Source organism: Recurvomyces mirabilis (genome assembly GCF_035927965.1).
Source record: "Recurvomyces mirabilis strain CCFEE 5264 chromosome Unknown scaffold_33, whole genome shotgun sequence".
Classification (NCBI taxonomy): Eukaryota; Fungi; Ascomycota; class Dothideomycetes; order Mycosphaerellales; family Teratosphaeriaceae; genus Recurvomyces; species Recurvomyces mirabilis.
In genome coordinates, this window is record NW_027041967.1 from 163,606 (window position 1) to 191,244 (window position 27,639).

A 27,639-nucleotide genomic window follows, 5' to 3' on the forward strand; every position below is an offset into this window, starting at 1 on the left:
CCGACAAACGCTCTACGCAACCTGCGACATACACGTTTGCACACGGTCTTTTTCGGCATTGAACGACGACGGCGAGACCTGAGGAGGGGCTTTATTGTTAGGTGGAGAAGAAGGCAAAAGGCAGTGTTTTCACGGATTGCATTCCGGGGGTCGGGAACACGATCGAGGGGGACAGAACACGGATTCCTGCAGAACACACCATCGCTTGTCGACCGGAACGAAGGACGACCAACGACGACGTCTGCGCGTTTGTACTGCCTGCTGTGGTCATCCTAGGACAGGAGCACGGGAAGCTACCCGACGCTATTGGCGATGCTGTTGGGCGGCCTTGACATACCATCGAGTATTGAGCTTTATCGGGACCTTGCCGCGTGCTGGACTTTGCGCGAGTGACTGTAGTGAAGTTTGGAGTGGTGCAAACGGAGGTGGTGAGGACGTGGGAGTGGTTACACGATTATCGAGACGCGTGTGAGAAGACTTGAAGCAGCGCATTGCTTTCTCGTCATAGTAAGTCTTCCACCTCGCGTTATTGTCGTTGCAATGGCGCAGACATACCACACCACTGCTTTTTGCGGGAAGAGCAGAGCTGACTTCATCAGATTCAACATGAACAAATTCAGGAACAAGCTCAAGGGCTCGGATGGGCCGAGCACATCCACCGATGCGCTGAACATTCTCAATACGCCTGCGCCAGTGTCGCCCGGTCTGAAGAAGAGCGCCACGAGTCGATGGAAGAAGAACAAGAAGCAGCCCGAAGCGAAACCAGAACTCAACATCATCGAAGCGCTACCATCTCACGACAACTTCCGAACCAGTCTACTTATGCCAAACTTATCCGCACGTTTCAGCATGCTGAGAGAGCAGGATGACCCAAACTCGTTGCTTGGTAAGGCCAGCGATGATAGTGTGCTCCAGCCTCGGCGGCGATCAAGAATGGCAGATTTCGGGTTTGGCTCGAACGGCTTGAACGACATTGCTGAAGTGCAGTCTACTCGAAGTTCGATCAAGCCAAGTTTCCATTTCGGACGCCAAGACTCGTTCGATACGCAAGGTTATGGTAGCGAGGGTGACTCTAATTCGGGAGGTGTGATGGGCAGGGCACGGCCTGGTGAAGGAAATGTCATGTTTGGTGGTAGACAGAAGGTATACAAGATTGCAACTGGCAACCCGAGCTCTTCTGGACTCGGCAAGGCCGTATACGAGGATGATATCGGCATGTCAGCTTTCCAGCGGTACAGGAAGGAGAGGGAAGCTGTGGAAGATTGGCAGATGGAAGACGAGCCGTCGTTTGACTTTGGGCTGGATACCACGGATGTGAGTGCTGGTGCGCAGGAGGATACGCAATCAAGGACGCCTAACGACTCCGCAAAAGATCTGTCGCATTCGCCATCACTCTCTTCGTACGATAAGAAGCGATCGACTACCTCATCCATGGCACATTCCGAGGCACGATCGTCCACAGCAGCAACTTCTGTAGCATCACAACAAGCACCAAGCACTTCTTCGCCGATGGTGGCTGCTTCACAAGGCCCTTCGCCTGCAGTAATCGCACCTTCACTGAAGCGTTCCGACACCAAGACTCGAAGACTTTACGAACAAGGCCTTGACCAACATATTCAGGAGCAACAGACTTCTGCCATGACACGGCTCAACTCGCTACATCGTCCGCGACCTCTCAACAATGGTGTTCAGCCTCCTCCATTCCTGTATACCGCTAAAAGCGCAACAAATCTGGGTGAGGTGAAGACGCCACAACAACTCTTTGCACTCCGCTCGAACAGCCCTCCACCAGCTATGGCGCCACTGACGACCTTTGGATCCCTTCGCAAAACGAGTTCGAATACTGGCAGCCCGTTGACGAGTGGACCACAATCGCCTGTCAGCCCACAGATCATGGAGTTTCCAGAACTTACGCAAGCCCTAGAGCCCGGTGACAGAGGTAAAGCGACTGCCATGGGAGCCTTCAACAAGCCTAAGCAGTCTTTTGACGAGAATCAATACTTGGAGCGCCAACAGCAATTACAGCGATCACTTTCTAGGAAAAACTCCCGTAAAGCTCCTAGTGCTTCTGCAGAGCACCAAAGAGCTGCTCGCTTGGAGCAAGTGGAACGTGAGCGCAGTGTCTCGGGCTCTTCTGTGCAGCAGCGTGCCGGTAGGCTAGAACACGCGGACAGAAATCGAAGCAACTCGAATCTATCCACGCGGTCACGATCCAGATCAGCATCCAAGGGGCATGAGCCAACAAAAGCGTACAACGTCTTCCAAAACGCGGCCAACTCTATGGCTGTCAAGTCAGGAGCTGCTCCGCAGTACGACACCCATCGCACGTTTTTCGGCAACATTAGCGCAAGTGACAGTGAGGAGGAAGAGGATGCTATGCAGCAAGATGTGTACCACCCTCAGCACAGCTTCGGATATGGCGATCATGGAAGCAATAGGTGGCAGCCTGCGAGTCTCGCGCCGGTTTCTGAACATCCTGCTTTCCGTGGCCATGCGTCAAAGCCAAGTCTGGTGGAGGAAGAAGAAGACGAGGATATGGAGCCTTCCCTGAAACAATCTCCATCGTCGAGGACACTACAAGTCGACTCAGAAGACCCGCCACCATCAACGAACACGGAATTTGACTCGCCAACACTTGGGCCAAGCACATCACAGCCTTTGAATGGTATGGTACATCATTTGCGACAATCAAGCACCAACTCCTCGGTTTACCCGATGGACGATCCTCCGGAGATGCCGAGTGGCTTTTGGAACTCAACTGGTTCAGGGCGAGATGCGGTGCAAAGCACAATCGAGACTGAGTCGCGGGTCGAGTCTACGTACACCAATTCAAATCCTTGGGACCTGGACGACTCGGAGGTTCGATACAGCACGCTGGATCCGCATGAAGAAGGCCTTGTCAGTCCGATCGATAGTATGCGCCAGGAAAGCCGCATGGGCTCGAGAGCGCCCTCACGCATGACCGCCCAGATGGATCGCCAGTCCAAAGTCTCCCAAGACTCAGAAAGTGTCGCCGGCCAGCCATGGCAGCACGAGCTCCGCAAGCAGCATACTCGAGAAGCAAGCACGGCCACCCAAGCCGATCGAGATGCCTTCGACAATGAGCTTGCTGCACGCCGGAATGCTGTCCAAGAGAACCTGAAGAGCATTGTTGAGAACCAGAGCAGGGGCGCTAGTCCCGCCCCGAGCACGAATGGTGCCTTCAAGGCCTTCGGCATGTTGCGATCGAAATCTAGCAGAGAGTCGGTTGACATGGGTCGAGGTGGTCCTTCTGCACCCACTAAGGCTATGAAGATGCTGGGTATCGGTAGCAGTAATGTCAACGCAAGCAACGCCACATTGAACTCACAGTATGAGCGCACTGGGTACAGCTTCGATGCGACACGGCCAAGAGGTAATTCTGGTAACAGAGGACCACCTATGCCACCTCCTCAGCGGGCACCGCCGGGCTTGCCGTATGGTGAGTGGGATCAGCAGTCAAGGCCGAGAGCTGAAAGCAACAGCCGTGCGGCTGGTCAATCGCCTGCTTCTACTCAGGCTAGTCGTGCTCGTAGTCGATCAAACTCGGAGGCTACTACTGGTCGCTCGCGAAGCAGGACTGGACCATATCGTGACGATCTGGAGAAAGCTATGATCGAAGGGACTGGCTCGAGTGCTGCCGGTGTACCTGAACTGTCACCAATGATCACAAGGGAACTCACACCACGGCCCTCGCCCGATATGGCCAGTAGTCCTTTCGACAGCCAAGGTCGATCACGTAGCAACAGTCGTCCTTCGCCGGCAATGACGAATTATTTCGATGCTAAGATGGACCCGCCGTCTAGTGTGCCGCCGACGCCACGTTTGGCAACCGGAGCTTCTCCTGCCACATACACACCGACTGGTCTCAGTCCTGCCCCTACCACATATACACCGACCGGGTACTATCCAAACCACATTCGACCATCTCCAGGCACGTTGCCAATCGCGCAGAATCCGACCCCTCCGATCTCCGGCCACAACACACCGCAAGCCGCGAACTTTCCTACGACTATCCAGCCACGACATGGTATGCTTCGGAAGCGGAACGTATCCAAATTCGATATCTCGGAGCCTACACTGATCTCTGCTACGTCCAACGTAGACACGGTGGATCTACCCGAAGGCGCCTCGCTGAAGAACGGCATGGACAGCGCTCCGCCACTCCCACCCATCAACCCCAAGCGTCGTGGCGCCCGCAAAATCTTCGGTATGGGTCGCAGTGACATGAGTGACGACGCGCAGAATTACGGCAATTACGGTCGATCGAAGACCCCGGACCTCTGGATGAGCCGATCGACGACCGAGCCGGACTTTGAGTCTGCTCGTAGTCCGCGTGGTTTCCATCATGCTAAACAGCAGAGACCTGGTCTCATGCCCCAGCATGGTTTCGAGAATCATAGCAGTCCTGCTATCCCGCAATACGGCGGTTTCACACCTGATCCGACGTCGCCGGAACGAAGGGTTAGGTCGCCTGTTCCGCAGCAGCATGCTACGATGGATGGCGGTATGTTTTGATTCTCGCAACACGAATGCCGGACTACGAGATGGTTGATACGGCATATTTTTTATTGTTTCTATGTATATACTTTTAGGGGCATATTGGTTCTACAGGGTAGGAGGGGGGATTTGGGGGAAAGAGCTTATGTACCAGTACTACGCATACGACTGGCATATTCGTTGTTTTGCAAGATATAGCGAGCAAGTGGCATGGCGTGATATTATGAAGCGTGGAATTTTTGCTTCGATCTTGATGCATTTTTCTTTATCGCACGATACCAGATATGTTATTGCTTTAGTCGTAGCAAGGAATGCAACTTGTATCTTCTATTCACCTCGCTTACGTTGCATATGACTGCTGCTTGCTTGTCCTTGTCGATGGGGTAATATATTGTGAGGTCGTTGGAGCTTGAGAAGGACTCAGCCGAGGGCCAAGAGATACCCCCTCTGCTGCAATATATGGCTGACTTGTCGCGTCTCTGGAGTATTCGCGAACCATAAACAATTGAAAGGTCTGCCAGCGACATCGACAAAGGCCATCGCGATGGCATCTGAAGCGTTCAGCCTCTCGCCGAGCACAGCAAATCCACCCAAGCATTCGACTGTTCTCATTACTGGAGGAGCTTCTGGTATTGGTCTTGCAACTGCACTCTATCTACACAATTCCGAATATAGCAACAACGTCGTCGTGCTTGACCGAGCTACCTCACCGCCACCAGTCAAGGAACTGCTGGAGTCTTCTCGATTCCTGTACGTCCAATGTGATGTTACCGACTGGTCTTCACAACGTCGAGCCTTTGCCACAGCAGCCGAACGATTCGGCCGTACCGATCACGTCTTCATCAATGCTGGCGTAGCCGAGATCGGCGAGCAGATCTTCACCGATCATAAGGACCAGAATGGCGAGCTGGCTGAGCCTGATCGAAAGACGATTGATATTGATATTCGAGCTGTGGGCGATAGTCTCAAGCTTGCCGTGCATCATCTTCGCAACGACGCGAATACTACAGGCGGCCCTCGAAAAGGATCTGGGAAAGGTCAAGGTGGTAGTATTGTCATGACGGCGTCGTTAGCAGGCTATCTCGCCTCAGCAGGAGCACCGCTGTACTCTGCCGCCAAACACGGTGTGGTGGGATACTTGCGAGCGCTCAAAGGCGACTGTGCTAAAGTCGGCATCGCGCTCGCGGTTATAGCGCCGGGCATCACGCTTACGAGTATTATTCTTGGTCGTAGACAAGGGCAGACTCTCGAGGAATGGGGTGACGAGATGAGAGCTAGAGGTGTACCGATTAATGATGCCCAGACGATTGGTCTTACGGTCGCTCATATCATGGGGCTGGGGATGAAGGCGAACGGGAACGGGTATCTGATCCAGAAGAATCGGATACAGGAGCTTGAGGGAGGGATAGCTAAGTCGAGACAGCAATGGATGGGTAGGGAGATGTTGGATCTGTTTAGAGGAGGCCGTAATGCCCCGTTGTTTCCTAACAAGCTATAACGCTTCTATCAAGTCGTAGCTAGAATCGGAGGTCTGACAGCCAGCAGACATGTCCACTTGATCGAACAAATTAGCCACGCACTTTTTGACGCTCCCGCGCGTGAATCTGCTCCTCATATCTACAAGCAGACGACAAGGCTCTCCTACTCACGACAGGGTGGAGTGGACTGACAGATAGCAGTTCCTCGAGAAAGAAAGGTGTTAACAATAAGCATACAGTCTATCAATCGCTTTATGATCGGGGTATACACATGATTTCGAGATTGCCTGCCTCCCAACATACAGAAGCCGTCGGATATATTACAAAGCATGAGTCTGCCTTGCCCAAAAGTCCTGCACAGTACTTACACAAGCGCTAGAGAGAACCCTCGCCACCTTCTCGCTTTTAGAAAGACGAAATAGCCACAGCAATGACCTGCGCATCACTGTGACTTATACTGACAGTCGTCGACTTGACGCCGGCCTTGCTAGCAGCAGCCTTAGCGTCACCATGAAGCTACGGGAGAAAATCAGCATACCATCACACGACATAAGGAACAGGATCATAAACTTACTACAACACTAGGTGCTCCATTCTCGTCGTTCACAATCTCAATATCCCTAAGCGGCGCCCCAGCACCTTTGCTCTCCACCTTCAGACTCTTGAAAACGGCCTCTTTGGCACTCCACTTGCCTGTGAAGCTTGCCTGTGGAGACGGAGCCTTTTGGCAGTACGCAATCTCGCCCTGGGTGAAGTTTCGCTCCAAGAAAGTATCGTTGTGAATGTCGATGGCGTCGATGCTTTCAATATCAACACCCGGGTTCGAGTTCGCGGAGGCATTAACCTTCATCAGCGTCTCGACCATCTCGGTCGTGCTCTTGTCCTTCATCTGCGCAGGCGCGACTTTAGGGTATGTGAGGTTGGAGGTCTTAGCGTCCCGAGTCACACGTGCTTGAGGATTGAGGAAGACGGCGCTCTGTTGCGCGTCCTCGTAGGGCGTCTTGTCCTTGGCGCGGAACATGGTGTTATTGATCAGACCGTCGTGGTAATAGCGGTAGGCCTTCTTCTGTCGTGACTCGACCTTCTGCTTATAGGTCTGGAATTGTACGTGGTCGAGAGCGGCGTAGAGGTACCGTGGGTGAATCGCAATGGCCTGAGCACCTTTCTGACCGAAACCAAAGGAGGTGATCGATACAGCCTTGACGCCATCTGTCTGGATGCTCTGGCTTGGGTAGACAATGTAGTCGAATTTTTCCATGACCTTGTCAACATTGTCCGCGTTCCGGTTGCCTGGCACAAGACCGGTCTCGAGGACCTGGAGGGCGCCATTGAACATCCACCCACCAGCAGCACCCTTTGGATGACCAGTCAGGTGCTTCTGGAATATACCCATCAGCGCATTGCCCTTCTTACGACCAAGGTGTTTCATCTGCTGGCAGATGACATCGGACTCGTTCTTGTCGTTGGCGACGGTAGAGGTGCCGTGGAAGGACGCAACGCCAATGTCATCGACTGTCAAGCCCCAGGTGGCGAGCGCACCGCGGAGAGGTGCAATACGCGAGTCGGCTTTCCAGAAGTTGTTGCCGAGACTTGCCAGAGCGTCCTTCTCCTGCCGTCTCGCCTCGTGCTCAATGTGCGATGCACGGTCCTCGAGGTACTCGGTCTCGTTGAACTCGCCTCCCTGCTGCTTCATAGCTGCCACCTCCTCCTGCAGGTACATAAGTTCAGACTCCTGCCAATTCTTGATGGTCTTGCGTCGCAAGTCGAGCTGTCGCTTCCTGTACTTGATATCGAGCAATGGCGATGGGAACCTGGAAGGCTGCTCACGAGCAGTGGTGAGAACACCTTGGCCAGGAGCCGGTACCGAGCGGCCGATCTTGTCGGTGGCAGTGGCAGTGAAACCAATGATACCGTAAATCGGCACACCCATATCGAGCGCGAGTTGTGCATCCATAATAACCTGCACGGCCGAACCTTGAGATTCCATGAAGCCGTTCCTGGTCGTTGTTGTGGGGCGAGACATTTCTTTTGGCGTGCGACCGTGAGCGAATTCGTCCTCGGCGTTGCTGGTAGCCTTCATGTTGGCGAACTCATACGAACCTTCCTCTTGGAAGTCATCCACACCACCAACGAAACAGATGCGTGCCTTGCCCTCCACAATACAGTCGTAACCAATATCGATAGACTCCACAGCAGTAGCGCAAGCACCGACGGGTGTCCTGATGGGGCCAGTGGAGGAGATGAGCAACATGTTGACCCAAGCAGCCATCGTGTTGATGAAAGCTTCTTGGAGGATGTCCTTCTGCACCGGCTTGTCGGTCCATCGGTCTTTGTACATGCCACGCAGAGCAGAAGTACCACCGATACCAGAGCCAATGCAATTACCGACTTGCGAGATGTGCACGTACTTGTAGAACTCGTACGGGTCCGTGATACCAGAGGACATGAGAGCCTCAGCGGTGGCAACCAGAGCGTAGAGTGTGACCGGGTCAACCTGGGAGATTATGTCTTCGGGCACACCATATCGCTTCGCGTCCCATCCAGTTGGTATCTGACCAGCAACCAATCTGTCGAAGCGGAGCGCCTTGGGAATGAGAAGCGTAGCACCCTTCTTGAGCCGGATCTGGAACTCGCCAGACTCAAGCTCGAAAGTCTCAACCTTCTCACCATGCTCGCGCTTGAACTCAGCAGCAGTCTCCTTGGACGCCTCGAAGGGATCCAGATCCTCTTCAATCTGAATCTCCTGCAACAATTGCTTTTTCTTAGGATCGTAGCCGTTGAACAGTCCAGGCTCGATAAGTCGGATACCTGAGTGCTCCAGAACATGCGACTCGTACTTGGCCTTGATGTCCTTGTCCTCGACCGGCTCCCCGGTCTTGCCGTCGACCCAGCCGGAGTAGCTCTTGCCCTTGAGAGGGCCATTGTGGTTCTTGATCAGACCCATGAGCCACGCCATCTCGATACAACCCTCGAGCGAGAACTCGCCAAAAGCCTCCATCTCCCAGCGGGTCCTTGAGTTGCCCCATGGTCCGACCTCTGAGAAACCAGTGACGACAACCACTTTCTCAAGGTCGACCATACCCTTGAGATCGCCATTAAGCGGCTCAACCTCGGACTTCCAGTCCGGCAGTCGAGGGAAGTCGTACTTCAGATTAGCGCGCTTGTCGACCTTAACAGTCTTGTACAACGCCTCGCTAGCTTCGCCATTGACAATCTTGTTCTCGACCGCAGTCTCACGAGTAACAGCACGACGAATCTCAGAAGTCTCAGTGATCTCCTTTCGGAGTCTCGTCATCAGGTCCTTGAGGTTAGGCAAGAACTGTAGGCCGCCGTTGAGGTCCGCAAAGACTGGCTCGAGTTGGCATAGGTTCACGATGGATGGTGCCATGAGACCGAGCAGATTGAAAGCCATCTCTTGCTGTGAGAAAGTGCGAACGCCATACTTCTCCACGCCTTCCGCAACGACGTTGTTCCCGCCCATAAGACCTGTACCACGAGTCCAGCCGATGACTGCACCGCAGATGGTGAGGAAGTTGCCCCAGCTCTCGGAATGCCATCGGTTGAAGAGAGTCTCGAGAGCAAGCTTGGACTCGGAGTATAGACCGTCGTTGCCGAAGGTGCCGTGGTTTGGCGACAGTGGCAGGATGACCTGCGCAGGACGTGTCTCGAAGCCACGAGCTGCCTTTTGTGCCTTGACACCACCCAACATGCGCAGAAGGTTGGTAAGCATGATACGGTGAGCAAGCTCCGACTTCGAATCAATGCTGTCGATTTCGCGGCCGTTTTCTGGAATGGCAGCGAAAGGCACAATGTAGTCAAGATCCCAGCCAAGGCCCTTCTTCTCATCGTAGATGTAGTCGACCAGCGCATTGACGTCCTGCTGGCTACCCTGGTTGAAAGGCACAACCACAAGCTGCGAGCCGCGAGCACCAGAACGAGCATACATAGCCTGGTAGTACTCAGTGACCTCACGAGAGAAGCGAGAAGTGGTAACGATGACTCGCGCACCACCGCTGATCAGACCCTTGAGCACGTCGGCACCAATAGATCCAGCACCAGCACCAGTCATGAGGACATTCTTGTTCTGGAAAGTGACACCAGCGCGGGCGGCTTGCTCCAGACCATCGAGGTAGATGCTCGTGAGCTTCTTGCTGTACTCCCAGCCATGCTCTTCTTTGCGCTTGAGATGCAAGAAAGGTACGGTCTCGATCTTGCCTTGCTTGGATGACGGATTAACACGACCGTTGCCGCCCTTCTTCTTCAACGAGCCGTTGACCTTCGGGCCGGTGGACTTGCCGTTCTCGGTCGGGATGATCTGGCCCTCGTTCATGGATAGTGAGCGTACGATGTTGCTGTACAGTGACTTGATCTCGAGCTGTGATGACTTGGACAGTTGGTGTTGCTGTCGAATGAGCTTGTACACGCGCTGGAGGTCGTTCTGGACTTTGGTGCGGTTGCCATATTCGGAGATCTTGCCACCCTCTGCCATCTCACGCACGTAGTGCTCGAGCTTTCGCACGGATGCACGAGGAGCTTCGTCGTAGTTCATGTTGCCGCGTGCGTCGATCTCCAGATGTGGTGCAGTGGGCATGGCGACATCCTTGTAGACAGGTGCTTCACCAAGGACGTCGCGGCAGTTGTCGATGAGCTGTTCACCGAGCATCTTAGCCAGCTCGTATGTTTCACCGCGCTCGGTTGGGCAGTGATCAATGTGATATTGCATGAAGTCGAGAAGAGCTGGGTTTGATCGATTCATGATGAGGATGCAGCGGCTGACGATCTCGCGATCGACGGCCTTCAGTCGACCAAAGATGATGTCGTAGTACATGGTGAGTGCATCCTGGCGAGCCCAGTTCCACGAAGAGTCGTATACACGAGCCTTGAGAGGGCTGAATGAAGGCTCGATACCGCTGGCATAGAACTCGCCATGCTCGGTGTTCCACAGATCAAGCTGTGCTTGTAACGCAACCTCGTTCTGCTTGCCCACCAGCGCAGCCTTGTCGCCAGCTCGCAGATCCATCTTGAGATATCGTGCAAAGAGCTCGAGCTGTTGCTTGAACAGTGCCTTTTGATCTTTCGTGAGAGCGTCGAGGGCGGCAGGGTCCATCATCATGCCACCAGCACCTCCAGCGCCATCTCCGCCAGCAGGACCAGACGACAGGTTGATGCCAGCCTGTGTTGCATACTTCTGTGAAACATCGTCCAACCACGCCTTGCCATCATTCTCCGAGCCAAGACGTGCCGCAGGCTCCATGGTCAAGGCCATGAGTAGAACGCCATCTTGCCTGCCAGGTCCAAGACCCCACCTTGTCTCGAGATGTTTCCGTACGGCTGTGATGTTGAAACCTCCCGGCATTTTCGACGACACCATTCTTGCGACTAATGACGTAGACTGCTTGCCAAGCTGGCCATTGAAGGTCGCCTGCATTGCTGCTCCTAGCTCGTCCAGTGGTGTGTCTTCTGGCTTCTCAGGTGTTGAGCCGAACTCTTTCCCAAGGTCACCGAGGATCTCATTCTGTAGTGTCGATTTACCTGATTAAAGTCAGCTACCACCGTACAAGCATAAAAGTAGACCTCTGCTCACCTCCAACGAGATCTTTGATGGCCTTGCTCAGAGGGATGTCAGCCAATGGCTTCTTCAGCTTCTGTGCCACGAGTGTTCGCAGGATTTCCACAGCTCCAACAGGCGCATCAGCTACAGACGCCGCCGGCCCAGCACTTGGTGGCGGTGGTGCTGCTGCTGCGACTGGAGCTGCTGACGATGCTGCAGCTGGAGCCGCACTGCCTGAGCTTGGCGCAGCTGCCGCAGGCTCATCCTCGACAGGGTCAACATCGTAGTAGATATCCTTGGCGTCTTTGTTGTAGCAGAGGATTTGTCGTTGTACTGATCTAGCTGCGTCGTATGCTTCGTATTTTGCTGCTAATGTCCGCTTTGCCATACCACCGAGAGTGTCTGCGGGACCGATCTCCACTATCCGCTCTGTCGTCTTCTCGCCCAATATGACATCCTGCGTTTCGATCCATCGTACTGGTGATGCGAACTGGTATGCTAGAAGCTCGACGAGCAGGGTATGGGCGAGCTCTTGCTCTACTTCGGGCCTCATTTTGGGTGGTTCGGATGAGGCCGAGGATTATTCTGTTTTTCGTGTATGCTGGCTAGTGTATGTCGGATTTGGAGGATTAGTGAGATTAGGCCAGTGTAATCACAGGCAACAATGCTATGCAAAGGCCAGGTGGGTAGAGGAGAAGGATTGGAGCAGTGGAGGGTGTTGAAGCAGGACCGATACGTGAGCAGGGCCAAACTTGAGATGATAGGCGACGCCCTATGCAGGTCACACAACGACGCCTGTCAACCGTAATCCTCCGTTGTGCAGTGGGTGGTGAGCTGCAGGCAGGGTAACGTTGAGTGGTCTCGTGTCCGAGGTGAGGGAAAACTATGAGAGCTTTCGCTGCAGGCTACATCTGGGGTGCAGCGGTTTCGTGCTAGCGTGAGGGTCATCGGGATGATACGATCTTAGAAGTCGTGGTCATATGGACACATCACTGCCGTACATTCACTATGTTGCAGGCTCTTGTGGCGACGTAATCTATCTCATCGCTGCAGGCGATCGTCACCCATCTTTACAGCTGCTCATCATGTTCATTAATCAGGACTGCAAGACTGGGATGCTATGCTGGAGGCTACAAGGCATTTCTCAAAGATCAGTGATCACTACTTTCTCGCCCGTAAGTCTTTCACGCTACTGCTGCCAAACGATGTCACAGGGCAACTCAAAATTTGTGATCAATGGAGACAGACTACAGCGAAAGAACAGCTTGCCATTGAGTATTCATACCTGCTGCCTGCGATGGATTATGTCCTCGACAATCGACCCTGCAGCGTGGTCTGGTGGGAAACGACAGGCGGCTCAACAGACGTAACCCAGCATGTAGCCACGTTAGCTGCATGGATTTGCGCTGCATCCGAGTCTCCCCAACCGTCAGCCCGCATCGATAAACTTCTCCCCAAGCTGTAGCTATGCCGAGCAAAAGCCTCAACGTGCTCGCCATGTTTCCAGCTGTAGTTTAGGATAGCTTGCTGCCTGTGTATTATCGTCAAAGGCAATACTCTGTTGTCACTAATCTTGCCATACACTATCGTCGCTCCCTTCCAGTACACGAATACCATTACCCTCACGATTTGCCTTCCTTCTGCAGGATCGAACCACTACCCTACTACCACGGCCCGAGCTTTGATTCCGCGGCCGAGCTTGCAATTTTGAGAGAAGGTAAGAGCCATTGCCCTGTCAGTGTAGAAGTAGACACTTGGTCGTTCGGTGTGTGATCGGGCGAGAGAACACATAAGACGAAGGGAACCAGTGTGACGTTGCTGTCGAGCTTGCGGAAGAACGGAGATCGTTGGAGCACGCGACAGCCATGCGCTTGGACTGAATACACATCTACTAAAGTTACACAATGGCTAACAACCACAACCAACAGTTCAGGACACCACAGCCACGTCCTGGAGTAATTAGGAGATCCTCCAGTATGTACGGTGGCACGCAAACCGGCGCCACTACACCTAGAAGTATGCATATTATCATACCACCCATCCCAATCGAAGCTATGAGCTAATAGTGTTGCTACAGGTCAAGCTGTTTCTCGACCACTCACCCTATCTCATGGCTCACTCGATTTCACCTTCCTGATACCCACCGCCCTACACTTCCAAGCAAACCAGCTTCGAGAACACTTTGTCGCAACTCTTCCCGAAGCGACTGAGGAGCTAGCACAAGATGACGAGCCCTCATCCGTCCCTGAGCTGGTAGCTCGCTACCTAGGCTTCATCGCGAGGGAGGTAGAAGATGAGGACGAAGCAGGCGTATACGACGATGTACTGAAGCTTGTCACACAAGAATTCGAGAGAGCTTTCCTGCGAGGAAATGAGGTGCATGCTATTGCGGCGCACTTGCCAGGCATACCGGAGAAGAAGCTGCTCACTGTAAAATCATACTATGCTGCTCGAGCTGCAGTGCAGCGACCAATTAGAGCTCACGAGTCTGCTCTGTTCCGTGAGGTCTCGGACGACAATGCCTGCGTCTACGCCATCTTTGGTGGTCAAGGCAATATCGAAGAGTACTTTGATGAGCTTCGCGAGGTTTGGTCGACGTACCCTTCTTTGGTGGAAGACTTCATCTCGACAGCAGCTGCACTCCTGCAGGGCCTGGCTCGCGATACACAAGCCGAGAAGATGTATGCGAAGGGTCTGGACGTTATGCGATGGCTGAACTTCCCTGAGGCACAACCAGACACCGACTACCTCGTCTCTGCACCCGTCAGCTTCCCTCTCATTGGTCTTACACAACTTGCACACTACGTCGTCACTTGCAGAGTACTCGGCACACATCCCGGCCATGTTCGAGAACGATTTGCTGGAACAACTGGTCATTCACAAGGTGTGGTGGTAGCAACTGCGATAGCTGCATCAGGCAACTGGGAGTCTTTTGACAAGGCAGCAAGGAATGCTCTTACGATCTTGTTCTGGATGGGAGCTCGTAGCCAGCAAGCATACCCAAGGACATCACTTGCACCAAATGTGCTCCAGGACTCAATCGACAGCGGCGAAGGCACACCCACGCCTATGCTGTCTATTCGTGACCTGCCGAGAGAATCCGTGGAGAAGTACATTGGTAAGACCAACGAACATCTACCAAAGGAACGCCACATCGGCATATCGCTCGTCAACAGCGCCAGAAATTTCGTGGTTACTGGCCCGCCTATGTCGTTGTACGGCCTGAATCTGCAATTACGAAAAGTCAAAGCTCCTACTGGCCTCGATCAGACACGTGTACCATACACGGAGCGCAAAGTGCGCTTCGTCAACCGCTTCTTGCCAATCACCGCTCCTTTCCACAGCCCGTATCTTGCAGACGCCATCTCGAAGCTGGAAGGAGATCTCAAGGACATCAACATTGGGTCGCAAGAGCTCGGTATCCCTGTATACGACACTGCATCAGGTGAGGATATCAGGAAAACACAAACTGGCAACATCGTACCCGAACTTGTTCGCATGATTTGCAAGGACCCGGTCAACTGGGAGAAGGCGACTGTGATGCCGCATGCCACGCACATCCTTGATTTCGGTCCTGGTGGTATCTCTGGTCTGGGCGTGCTCACGAACCGCAACAAAGACGGTACTGGTGTCCGGATCATTCTTGCTGGCACCATGGACGGCTCGAACGTGGAGGTCGGATATAAGCCTGAGATCTTCGATCGTGATGGTGAGCATGCTGTGAAGTATGCTGTGGATTGGGTGAAAGAGCATGGACCTAAGCTTGTCAAGGATTCTGTTGGCCAGACATACGTGGATACCAAGATGAGCAGGCTGCTAGGCTTGCCTCCGGTCATGGTTGCTGGTATGACGCCATGCACTGTGCCATGGGACTTCGTGGCCGCGACAATGAATGCAGGCTATGAGATCGAGCTGGCTGGTGGCGGGTACTACAACGATAAGAGCATGAGCGAGGCCATCAGCAAGATCGAGAAGGCCATTCCTGCTGGTCGTGGTATCACACTCAATCTGATCTATGTGGCCCCTCGTGCCATGGCATGGCAGATTCCACTTATTGGAAAACTACGAGCTGAAGGTGTGCCGATTGAGGGTCTGACCATCGGTGCAGGTGTACCTTCAATTGAGGTGGCGAACGAGTACATCCAAACTCTGGGTATCAAGCACATCGGCTTCAAGCCTGGATCCACCGAGGCCATCCAAGCAGTCATCAACATCGCCAAGGCAAACCCTGACTTCCCAGTCATGATGCAGTGGACTGGTGGCCGCGGTGGTGGACATCACTCATACGAAGATTTCCATCAGCCGCTCCTGTCGATGTACAGTCGTCTAAGGCGCTGCTCCAATCTTGTCCTGATTGCTGGTTCCGGCTTTGGTGGCGCAGACGACACATATCCATACCTCAATGGCGAGTGGGCGAAGAAGTACGGCTATCCTCCCATGCCATTCGACGGAGTGCTTTTCGGTAGTCGCTGCATGGTCGCTAAGGAAGCGTATACCTCGAAGGCCGCCAAGCAAGCTATCGTGGATGCTCCCGGTCTCGAGGACCACGAATGGGAGAAGACGTACAAAGGACCAGCTGGCGGCATCATCACTGTTCGCTCCGAGATGGGCGAGCCTATCCACAAGATTGCCAACAGGGGTATCAAGTTCTGGGCGGAAATGGACCAGAAGATCTTCAGCTTGGACAAAGCGAAGAGGATACCGGAGCTGAAGAAGCATCGTGAGTACATCATTCAGAAGCTCAATGATGACTTTCAGAAGCCTTGGTTTGGTCGCAATAAGGCTGGCGAGTCTGTCGATCTCGAGGACATGACGTATGCTGAGGTCCTGCGACGCATGGTCGAGCTCATGTATGTCAAGCATGAGAAGCGATGGATCGATCCTACACTTTTGCGGTTGACTGGCGACTTCATCCGACGTATTGAGGAACGCTTCACGACAGGAGACGGCAAGGCCTCGCTTATCCAAAATTATAGCGAGCTTGATGAGCCGTACGCCACAGTCGACAAGGTCATCCAGGCATACCCAGAGTCTGACACGCAACTCATCAACGCGCAAGATTGCCAGCATTTCCTGTTGCTCTGCCAGCGTCGCGGCCAGAAGCCTACTCCGTTCGTGCCTTGCTTGGACGACACGTTCGAGTTCTTCTTCAAGAAGGATTCGCTGTGGCAGTCTGAGGATCTTGAGGCAGTCGTTGATCAGGATGTTGGTCGTGTGGCTATTCTCCAGGGACCTATGGCGGCGAAGTACTCCACCAAAGTGGATGAGCCTATCAAGGAGATTCTTGATGGCGTGCACAACGGTCACATTCAGTATCTCACCAAGGATCTTTACAATGGCGATGCTAGCAAAGTACCTGTCGTCGAGTACTTTGGTGGAAAGCTGCTTCTTGAGACGGACATTGAAGGGCCTGCTATGGAAGGTGTCACTGGTTCGGATCTTGGGAGCAAAATGCTGTATCGTATTGGTGCTGCACCGCAGACGCCTATGCCACCATTGGAGAGCTGGATGCAATTGCTTGGAGGTAAGGGCCAGACCTGGCGCCAAGCTTTCTTCACGGCCGATGTGTTCGTCCAAGGCCAACGATATGACACAAATCCTATGCAGCGTGTCTTCGCTCCTTCGCCGGGTATGATGGTCGAGATCCACCATCCTGATGAGCCGAAGAAGACTACGATCGTGGTGAAGGAGACTCTGCACGGCAAGTATGTCCACACGATCGAGGTTGGTCCGATTTCTGGCAGCGAGATCCCCGTACATCTGATTGAACATCGCACGACGCTTGGAAAGCCGGCCGCGCTCACGCTCAAGTTCGTCTATCATCCCGAGACTGGTTACGCTCCGATCCGCGAAGTCATGGATGCGCGCAATGACCGGATCAAGGAGTTCTACTTCCGTCTTTGGTTTGGCGACGAAGCAGTGCCGTTCGATCAACCTGTTACTAGCATGTTCCCGGGCGGCAAAGCTACAGTCACGAGCGAGGCCATTAATGACTTCGTGCATGCTGTTGGCAATACTGGCGAGGCTTTCGTGGATAGACCCGGCAAGGAGGTCTTTGCGCCTATGGATTTTGCCATTGTTGTTGGCTGGAAGGCTATCACGAAGCCCATCTTCCCTCGCAGTATCGATGGAGATCTGCTGAAACTGGTGCACTTGTCGAACGGCTTCCGTATGATGCCTGGTGCTGCACCGCTGAAGAGGGGCGACGTGCTCGACACCAACGCCGAGGTCAACGCGGTCATCAACCAGGATTCCGGCAAGATGGTCGAGGTCTGCGGTACCATCACCCGCGACGGCGAGAAGGTCATGGAGGTGACTAGCCAGTTCTTGTATCGTGGCGCTTACACCGACTTTGAGAACACCTTCCAGCGCAAGATCGAGACACCCATCCAAGTCCACCTCGCAACGACGAAGGATGTCGCTATCTTGCAGTCGAAGGAGTGGTTCCGCATGGACGATTCCGATGTCGAGCTCTTGGGTCAGACGCTCGTGTTTAAGGTGCAGACTCTGACCAGGTTCAAGAACAAGAACGTCTTTTCTTCCGTGCAGACCTACGGCAGAGTCGAAGTCGAGCTTCCATCAAAGGCAATTGTGCAGGTGGCTGCTGTTGAGTATGATGCCGGTGCTTCGTACGGCAACCCTGTTCTGGACTACCTTCAGCGTAATGGCGAAGCTCTCGATCAGCCCGTCAACTTTGAGAACCCGATCCCGCTTAATGGCAAGACGCCACTTGTGCTCAAGGCGCCTTCGTCCAATGAGACGTATGCTAAGGTTTCGGGCGACTATAACCCTATTCACGTTTCGCGCGTGTTCTCCAAGTATGCCAACTTGCCAGGCACGATCACACATGGCATGTACTCCAGCGCCGCTGTGCGCAGTCTAGTCGAGACTTGGGCTGCCGACAACAATGTCGGTCGTGTGCGAAGCTTTCACGCTTCTCTGGTGGGCATGGTGCTGCCCGATGACACTCTGGAAGTAAGACTTTCGCATATTGGCATGGTTGCTGGTCGCAAGATCATCAAGATCGAGACTAGCAAGGCCGACAGCGACGACAAGGTTTTGCTCGGCGAGGCGGAGGTCGAGCAGCCTGTCTCTTCCTACATCTTCACTGGTCAGGGTTCGCAAGAGCAGGGTATGGGTATGGATTTGTATAACAGCAGCACTGTGGCTAAAGAGGTCTGGGATCGTGCCGATACGCACTTCATGGACAACTACGGTAAGCGCTTGCTGATATATTCGGGCTTTTGATTATCGGTACTAACATTTCGCAGGCTTCGCTATCACCAACATTGTTAAGAACAACCCCAAGGAGTTCACAGTCCACTTCGGTGGCGCTCGTGGCAAAGCTATCCGACAAAACTACATCTCCATGACCTTCGAGACTGTGGCTAGTGATGGCACCATTAAATCGGAGAAGATCTTCAAGGAGATCGACGAGCATACCACGTCTTACACCTACCGATCACCCACCGGCTTGCTCTCGGCTACGCAGTTCACGCAGCCAGCATTGACGCTCATGGAGAAGGCTTCATTCGAGGACATGCGCGCGAAGGGTCTTGTGCAGCGCGACAGCAGTTTCGCTGGCCACTCTCTCGGCGAGTACAGTGCTTTGGCAGCTCTTGCTGAGGTCATGCCAATCGAGAGCTTGGTGTCCGTCGTCTTCTACCGTGGCTTGACCATGCAAGTCGCTGTCGAGCGTGACGAGGCTGGTCGTTCCAACTACTCCATGGCTGCTGTTAATCCCTCCCGTATCAGCAAGACTTTCAACGAGCAAGCTCTGCAATACGTCGTCGAGAACATCTCCGAGACGACTGGCTGGCTCTTGGAGATTGTCAACCTGAACGTCGCCAATCAGCAGTACGTCTGTGCTGGCGACCTCCGTGCCCTCGACACCATGACCAATGTGCTCAACTATCTCAAAGCACAAAAGATCGATATCCAGCAGCTCATGCAAACCCTCAGCATGGAAGACGTGAAGCAGCATCTAACCGAAATCATCAAAGAATGCGCGAAACAGACCGAAGCAAAACCCAAGCCCATCGACCTCCAGCGCGGCTTCGCCACCATCCCACTGAAGGGCATTGATGTCCCCTTCCACAGCACCTTCTTGCGCAGCGGTGTCAAGCCCTTCCGATCCTTCCTGCTCAAGAAGATCAACAAGACGAGTATCGATCCCAGCAAGCTAGTAGGGAAGTACATCCCCAACGTCACGGCGCGGCCTTTCGAGTTGACCAAGGAGTATTTTGAGGATGTGTACCGGTTGACGAACTCGCCACGGATTGGGAATATTTTGGCGAATTGGGAGAAGTATGCGAGTGATGATGCGGATGTGGCGAGGCCAAGGGTGGGCAGTTTTGTGCCGCCGCCTACGTCATAGAAGATGTGGGAGTAGATTAGAGGAGGAGGGTTTGTTGTAGTATGTGTAGGTGGGATTGTTTCGGATAGGGAGGGAGGGTTTGGCTTTGACTGTAATAGATTTATACTACAGAGCGTGCAGAGGCATGTGTACTTTTTGTAAATGCTATGTAGATTGATATGAGTTCCGAGACCGTCTGGTACCGGGCTCCGCATTGACAGCGTATAAGAAGAGCTCTGAGCAGTCCGCCGCGTGATTCCCCCAGCCAAAGAGTCCTGAGTGATTTGGCTCGCGCAAGCGGATGGTTCGAAGGTGGTGAACATATACGTCGAAACCATCTCCTGACCAAGCTAGGAAACGAAGACGCTTCGTGTTGATCGCTTGAGGGCACCACTTGCTGACGTCTAGACCACGCTACGGTGTCGGCAAGCTCGAGAGCCCTCGCCGGTATGACTGACTTGCCCGTGTCCTAAAACTAGAGTGACGGTCGTTGACAAGGTGAGAAAGGCGTGGCGAGAAAGTGGTCGTCCGGCATTTCTTCGGCTCTTGCGGCGAAGCAGCGCAGCACTCCCGAGACGCGCATTGAATACCATGAACAGCATCTCTCATCTGGTTTAGCATTGGACTGAAGGTATCGCAAGGATGCGCGCATCACGACCAGCCGAACAGGCACTCCGCCTCGCTACGTCATCAGCATCACAAAAATACGTCTGCCGAGCCTGTCGTGCCCAAGCCGCCCGCCAGTTCCACACCTCAGTACCACGACCCGCACAAGTGCCATTGTACCAGCGTCTACGGGACACCCTTTTTGGAAGCAAGCAATCACAGGAGGCTGAAAAGGGCCGTGGAGAGAAGCAGGTGCAGCGGAGAGAAGAAGAACAACAACAGTCCAGCAGTCAAGAAGATGGTGCGCTGGAAGTAGTGGTCGGGAGGGATGGACAGGAGTATGAAGTCGCTGCTGTCGTGGACCCGACCCTCGCCAAGAACTACATTCAAGCAATGAGCTGGGAAGGGCTCGAAAGAATAGGCAGTGAAGAGTGGGTCAAGAGGAGGGCTGACCAAGGGGAGCAATATGTTGGGTGAGCTGACACCATGCCCCTCCCTGCTCTGACCAGAATGACTAATACTATACCAGCTTCATCCCAAAGAAGGATATCAAACTCACACCCAAACAATGGAAGATCGTCCTCTCCGACATCATGGCCGATATACTAGCCCTCAAACGAGCCGGGCGGTCCGTCGATCAGGTCCTCCATCCAAACGTGCAGGAACAAGGAACAGCAAACGAGACGTGGACCCCTGATTCGGGACTGCCCTCCTTCTCAATTACAAAACAACAGAGTCTACGTGTAGTTGCCAACGAACGACAATACAGAGGCACTCTTGGTCGGAGAAGCAAACGCTCGACGATAGCGCCTATTGGCGACGTCTCTCTCCACGACCCCGCCATCAAACTGGCCGTAAGCTCTCCCATCTCTACCACCCTCTCATATCACACGCACTTATAGCAGCAACAAAGACTGACTAATCATGCCCATAGCTCCACAAAATCATCCTCAGAGTCAGCGGCCGTCGCATTTCGGACGCCGCCCTAAACTCCAGCCACACCCTCTCAGACCTCTACAGCCACCTCACCGCGAAAACAAAATCTCCTTCACTCGCCCGCGCTCCGGAGATCCGGCGGTTGAAGGCTACTTCGGCCGCGAATGTCAGTTTCGTGCCGCGGAAGGTGACGATGATTGATCGGGAGAAACAGGTGGGGAGGTGGAAGGTTATTGAGGAGGAGCTTGTTGCGAGGGGTTTGCCGGTTACGGGGAGTAGATTTCAGGGGGCTAAGACTGTTGTGCATTGACTGGTTGATCGATTGATTGATGCATTGATCGGGTTGCGGAAATGAAGATGGGAGTGGAGGATGGTGACTGCGGTGTGTTGTGTTGTGATGTGGTGTGCTTGCTTGCTTGCCATGGTGATTCGGACTGTGGCGAGTAGGTGTACGTATATCTGAGATGAATATATTGACTACTGGCAGCGACAGGGCGGTATACATCTATGCAAGTACAGAGCACTCATGGCTATATCTTCTACATCTTGCCAGCGATGTCTTTACCTTTCTTCTACCACCATCGCCTTCGTCTCTCCCCACCAACCGACCATTTGAACAATTGATAGTCTGCTTTGACCTTAGCGTGCACACATGAAAGTACGGGACAGCAGACCATCACAGATATCCTGCAACATGAAGACTCGTTCAACACTGTGCTCTGCAGCCGCCCTAACAGCAGTCAGCGCCCGCTTTGTCGAGGCAGCGGGAAGTATCGCACATTTGCCTCCACAGAACACGACAGCCTTGGGACCCGAGTCGATACATGTGGTCACGCCTATGGTACCAGAGCAAACCTTGATGTCGCTTTTGGCCTCGACTACGACTAATACTCAGAACACAACTTCAGTTATCAGTTCGGCCACGCAGAGCTCTACAACAGATAGCCCTGCGCAAGCATATCGTCATCATAATGAAAGTAATGGTGTGGAGACTGGTTCGCCGGCTGTGTCTAAAGCCATCGAGGTTTTCTTGTGGACTTTCTCGGCCCTACCAGCACTGACATTGTTGATCAACGGCCGCCTCGAAGGCCTGATTATCCTTCTCCTCCTCTCTGTCTCCACAGCGAGCGCATCGAGCATATCACGGCCTACCTTCACAGTGACGGAGTACGCCACCATTACGGTGACCACGACAGACACCCCGACGACGACCACACCTTCGCCGTTGACCACACCACCGCCACCACCACCAACGGCAGTACACGCCACGTTCGACGAGAAAAAGGTATGCTACCAGAACGTCAACGGCCTGCTGTTCCCAACACCCTGTATAACCTACGATGTTATGATAACCGTCCACGGCCCAGCACAGCCCGGAAGCCCTCCAGGACCAGTATGCTGGAGCGATGGGACAGAATTGCCTTGCAACTACGTGCACTCAGGAGCTAAGGAGAACCGACAAGTCTCTTCGGCAGCTATTCAAGTCATCCTGGCCACTGCCTTGACCGTCTGGCTAGGCCGTCGCGCCTTGGGCTTGATGGTACTCGTACTCATGGCCATGATCAACGGGGAAGCCTCAACCGTCCCCTCGCCATCCGCCATATCGACGGTAATGGAATCCGCGACCGTCACCGTCACTGTCACAGGCATCGCTATTCCAGCGACAGACATCACTGTCTTGACGACACCTCCACCCACCACAGCACTGCCGGCGTTCGACGAGAAAGACGTGGTGTGCTACCAAACCGTCAACGGTCTAGCCTACCAGACTCCATGCCAGACTTTCAACGTTTGGACTGCTGTCGAAGCTCCTGGCCAGTCGGGGCCGGTGTGTCAGGAGGGTGGGACGGTGCTGCCTTGTGTTGATACTGGGATGTTGCATTCCCGAGCACGGAACGAGAGGATTATCCCAAGTGTCTTGGGTCTGCTTGCCATGGTGGGTGGAGTGGTACTGGTACTTGGGCCGCGTGGGGTGTGGATCCTGCCATTTGCACTCCTGCTTATGGGTCTGCTTGGACTCGCTGATGCGACTACCTCCCTTAGCGAGCCGACAATTACGGGCACGGGCACGGGCACGAGCACGGCCCTAGTACCCTACGCAAACACCGTCCCAGATCTACCGATCTTCACGACAGCAATCCCTAATGCCACTACTACCGATGAGAAGGCGCCGGGCTGCTACTACAGCTCCGCTGGTCTGCTGCTCCCATCGCCATGTCCGGCTGGTATACCTGCACCGCAGCCTCCCTTGGGCCCAGGCCAGTGCATGCGGAATGGACTAGTCTATGACTGCACGGAGACATACATGACTCCTTCCGGTGCACCGAGCAATCAGTTGGTAGGGGCATCTGGGGCGCTGCTCGGCATCTCGCTGTTGGTCGCGCACCAAGATGTCTTGTCTATCGAGATGCTCATCGGACTGTGGATATCCGGCATGGGTGGCTTCGGCGTAGCTGCACAGGTGATGTCGCAAGAGCACGTTGAAACCCCCATGACGACAGTCGTACCTACAGCTACCAAGGCTGACAGGATAGCTGGCCCGGTTGTGCTTGCTAACGCTTGCCCGACTATGTACGGCATGCAAGCTTGTCCCTTACCAGCGCCTTCTGAGCCTGTGGTGAGATCTGCAGCAAGCAGATTCTCGGGATCCATCATATTCCAAACAGTCTCGCAAGTTGCGGCACACGCTCTCGAGAGTGAAGCTATGTATCTCCTGATCCTCGCAGCATACGCCATACCAACACGACGAGCATTGGCACCCCATCTTCTCGCCACCAGAGCCACAATAGCTCGAGCGCAATCGCTATCCCAGGCGCGGCATCTGCCAGGCCTCACATCAATCCCTCTTCCAGAGCTGGCAGTCAACACCTCGACAATTGCCAGCGTCACAGTGACGGAAACCTCCTTTATCAAGTGGACGGGTGCGCAGTTCACTCCGACAGTGACTCATTTCATTGCTGTTTGCACGCCTTACTGCGCTTCTGTCAATGATAACGGGCAGTGTCAGCAGGTTGAGGGTTGTAAGAATGTCGTAAGCAGTGGTGCTAGAGGATCCATGGGGCTCGGGAGCAATCTGATACTGGTTGTTCTCTTTAGTATCCTTGGTGGGCTGGTCCTGGGCAGAAGGCAATCATAACATCTTGGACACGACCGTGCATGTGGAGGAGAGATTCGAGCATTACGCCAACGCTGCATACAACGGCGACTTCTCGCAATAATGATGGCAACTCCAAATGTTTCTGGCCGGACACTACATATTCGTTCCACCACTAGCCAGATGGCCGCACCTCAAGCTATCTAGCTCCACATCACACATTCATGTCATCACTTGCCCACCTTCGCCTATGACTCGCCATATCTCCTCCTGGTAGCACGTTGCCAGAAGACTTGATCTCCTTCCACTCGTAGCCCGTAACCTTCCTGTAGCAAATCTGGCCAAAGTAACGCATTCCACCGATCTTTGCCTGTGCGCCACGAGCCCATGGTGAATAGTCAGGAACATGACCAGGGACAACACCTCGCACGCGCGTGATCTTGTATTGATCAAGTTGCCGTGGTTCGTCACCGACCTCTGCGATGATGGTGTCGAGAATGTCGACCAATTTGATTCCCTCCTGCTTTGCAATCTCAAGTGTGAGATTGCCACCTTCGTTTGTGGGAGTTACAAGCAGTATCGCCTTCTTGCATGGCGGCTGGGTGATGAAGCCGTTCTTGGTATTGTGGTCGAAATGCATCCACAGCTCCCTGGGCTTGATCTCAAAGCTCGTGGCTTTATGGTATAATATGGTGCTAGTCGCGTCAAGCAAAGGGTGTACGGCTGTTACGACCGTAGCTCCTGGTGTACCGACAAGGGCATCACCGTGGTGGAGGCTCGGCTGCGGTCCTTGGAGGAGGTAATTTGGGACGGGCGGAACGATGGACCCTGGCTCAATGGACACCGTCACGAGCTGGATGGGTCTTGCAGCGATGAACATCGTCCACCGCATGGGTGGCGACGGCTGGTCGATTGTCTCCTTCCAGATCCTGGCGACCGCGCGACTGCGCACAAGATCCATGAAAGGCAAATGTTCGAGGACGAGTAGTAGCACTGCTGATTCGTTGAAAATGTTGCTCGAGTTGGTGGTGCTGCCAAAATTGGTCGTACTGCGTGTTATGGGAGCCATGTCGTGATAAATGAGCTAGGAATACTGCAGAGTGCCAGATGACTATTGGGATTTATACACGTCTCTCCACAGAGACCCAATTCTTGTTCGCTTAGCTGTATGCACTATCAGTACTTGCTCGCATACAGGAGACTCCTTTATAGCAGTCCTTTCATGCACCATGCCAAAGTATACAGTGCGGTGGCACTTCCAGGACTAAGTAGACAAATGTATCAACTGGCTGGACGACAGACCCCAATGGGCAGACTTGGTATGGTTGCAAGGCCTTGCATGGTCCGGCCTCACGAATCAGAGCTGTACTCGACAAGAGATCGTTCCTGGATATCATGGAAACATAGCATTATGTCTGATCCTCTGGTCACCTTTGCGAGGCCTATATTGTCCAGAGTCTTGTCAGAGTGGCGAAACCGCACAGCTCCTGAAGTTTCATCTCAAGATTCCAGTTCTCTTTCTTGTCAAGATGACGGCATGGAATCCCGAGACAATCCTTTGTCGCAGACATTTTGAAGCTGAGAGTCTACCTTTGCTTGCCGCGAGCAAACAGATGGTACTGCGGTTCAGATTTGTGTGGTCATGGATGAACACCCGCTAGATGCGTTCGTCAGTCACAATAGACGTGCTATAGCGGACCAATTTCATCTCGTCAGAACCTAGGTCGGTCTTGGAGCTTGACTTGCCCATATCATTCCATTGTCCGCGTATAGTCTTGCGACTTGGTGAGGAGATGAGGCGTCAGCCAGGTCAATTCAAACGATGACAGGGTATTGCGCCGCCACCCATGTGACGATGTTGCCATGGTAGAGCTATTGCCAGCGCTTGCTGATGGTTAGCCATCACCTTAAGATCACACTATGCTCTCAGACGCACTCAAGTGTCACGCCTCAAGAGAGGGCTCAACCCCAGTCGCACTGATCAGCTTGGCCACAGAAATGGTTCGGAGGCCTGCAGCTCTCATAGCAATGTTGTACCTCTCACTAAAGTATCAAAAAGATAAGACCAATGACTCGTCGCCACCAAGAATATCACAGCGACATCCCAAGAACGCCAATAGGCAGCCAGATGGAGCTAAATCGCAAACTCATGCACGAATAATAATAATTCCCCTACATTGGGCTGACCACAGCAAATCCCCCTGATTTCCGTCCGGGATTCATCCGCACGGACCGAGAACAACGCCAACCCAAAACACTTCTCCACTCCACTCGAGAGGCACCAAAGGCACCACTTCGCGCACACGGCGGGAGAACCGGGTGACTCGCGACAGCCGGCGTGATGGGGACTCACTTCCGCGGCCAATGGCACGAAGCACACTCTCAATAATGTCGCGATGAAAATGGTCGATGTGTGGAGAGAAGGCATGCAGTGCACCATTGACAATCTACAGAATCCTGCCAAGCTAGGCCAGGATGAACGAAGCAAGGCGCTCTTCTCGTCACATCACCGCCAGAAATGCTTGTAACTCGTAGATTACTACGCTGGGTGTCTCATCTTTTGCAGCTCAGCCTGTCAGCATGAGTAGCCTAGACGGACCTAGTTCGTCTTAGGCACGGAAGTACAGACCCATCTCATCTGCCACTACTTGACTCGGAGGCCCACCCTGCAATGTCTCAGGATATCTTTCGTGAAGCAGCTCCAACCTCGTTGACAGGCAGATAGATATACTGTAGTGACTGCCCTTCTCGTGTGGGATCAGACTACACTATCGACTCTTTCCGCCACTACCACATTCATTTGGACTATACTTCAACACACCACACACACTTCACGACACCACCAAACACACCAGCAATCATGCAATACACAACCCTCCTCCTCGCGGCCCTCAGCGCCCTCGCAACCGCCCAACTCAACCTCCCACCCTGCGCAACCGAATGCTTCATCCAAGCAATCGGCAACACCACCTGCGGCCTCACAGACTCCTACTGCCAATGCACAAGCGGCCAAGCCGAGATCCAAGCCGTCGCCATCCCCTGCCTCTGCCACAGCACCTGCACCTCCTCGGATCTGATCTCCATCGTGCAAGACACGAAT

At 53.7% G+C, this 27,639-nt stretch overlaps 7 protein-coding genes across 7 annotated transcripts; 5 read left to right on the plus strand and 2 right to left on the minus strand.

The window, feature by feature from the left end:
- Positions 1-606: 606 nt before the first annotated feature.
- LTS14_009728 (uncharacterized protein) lies at positions 607-4,536 on the plus strand (the record flags this gene model as incomplete). The annotated part of the gene is made up of 1 exon (XM_064842409.1): positions 607-4,536. One exon carries the CDS (start codon positions 607-609, stop codon positions 4,534-4,536), a length of 3,930 nt encoding a protein of 1,309 aa, XP_064690037.1.
- Positions 4,537-5,062: 526 nt separating this feature from the next.
- LTS14_009729 (uncharacterized protein) lies at positions 5,063-6,016 on the plus strand (the record flags this gene model as incomplete). Its single annotated transcript, XM_064842410.1, has 1 exon — positions 5,063-6,016. One exon carries the CDS (start codon positions 5,063-5,065, stop codon positions 6,014-6,016), a length of 954 nt encoding a protein of 317 aa, XP_064690038.1.
- A 385-nt stretch (positions 6,017-6,401) lies between these two features.
- Positions 6,402-12,100, minus strand: FAS1_1 (beta subunit of fatty acid synthetase; the record flags this gene model as incomplete). Its single annotated transcript, XM_064842411.1, has 3 exons — positions 6,402-6,512; positions 6,571-11,528; positions 11,581-12,100. 3 exons carry the CDS (start codon positions 12,098-12,100, stop codon positions 6,402-6,404), a joined length of 5,589 nt encoding a protein of 1,862 aa, XP_064690039.1.
- Positions 12,101-13,523: 1,423 nt separating this feature from the next.
- On the plus strand, positions 13,524-19,924 carry FAS1_2 (beta subunit of fatty acid synthetase; the record flags this gene model as incomplete). The annotated part of the gene is made up of 3 exons (XM_064842412.1): positions 13,524-13,563; positions 13,625-18,763; positions 18,819-19,924. The coding sequence occupies 3 exons, from the start codon at positions 13,524-13,526 to the stop codon at positions 19,922-19,924; spliced, it is 6,285 nt and encodes a 2,094-aa protein (XP_064690040.1).
- A 621-nt stretch (positions 19,925-20,545) lies between these two features.
- LTS14_009732 (uncharacterized protein) lies at positions 20,546-21,755 on the plus strand (the record flags this gene model as incomplete). Its single annotated transcript, XM_064842413.1, has 3 exons — positions 20,546-20,982; positions 21,039-21,363; positions 21,444-21,755. 3 exons carry the CDS (start codon positions 20,546-20,548, stop codon positions 21,753-21,755), a joined length of 1,074 nt encoding a protein of 357 aa, XP_064690041.1.
- Positions 21,756-22,139: 384 nt separating this feature from the next.
- On the plus strand, positions 22,140-24,663 carry LTS14_009733 (uncharacterized protein; the record flags this gene model as incomplete). The annotated part of the gene is made up of 2 exons (XM_064842414.1): positions 22,140-24,465; positions 24,542-24,663. The coding sequence occupies 2 exons, from the start codon at positions 22,140-22,142 to the stop codon at positions 24,661-24,663; spliced, it is 2,448 nt and encodes an 815-aa protein (XP_064690042.1).
- Positions 24,664-24,753: 90 nt separating this feature from the next.
- On the minus strand, positions 24,754-25,608 carry LTS14_009734 (uncharacterized protein; the record flags this gene model as incomplete). Its single annotated transcript, XM_064842415.1, has 1 exon — positions 24,754-25,608. The coding sequence occupies one exon, from the start codon at positions 25,606-25,608 to the stop codon at positions 24,754-24,756; it is 855 nt and encodes a 284-aa protein (XP_064690043.1).
- Positions 25,609-27,639: the final 2,031 nt, after the last annotated feature.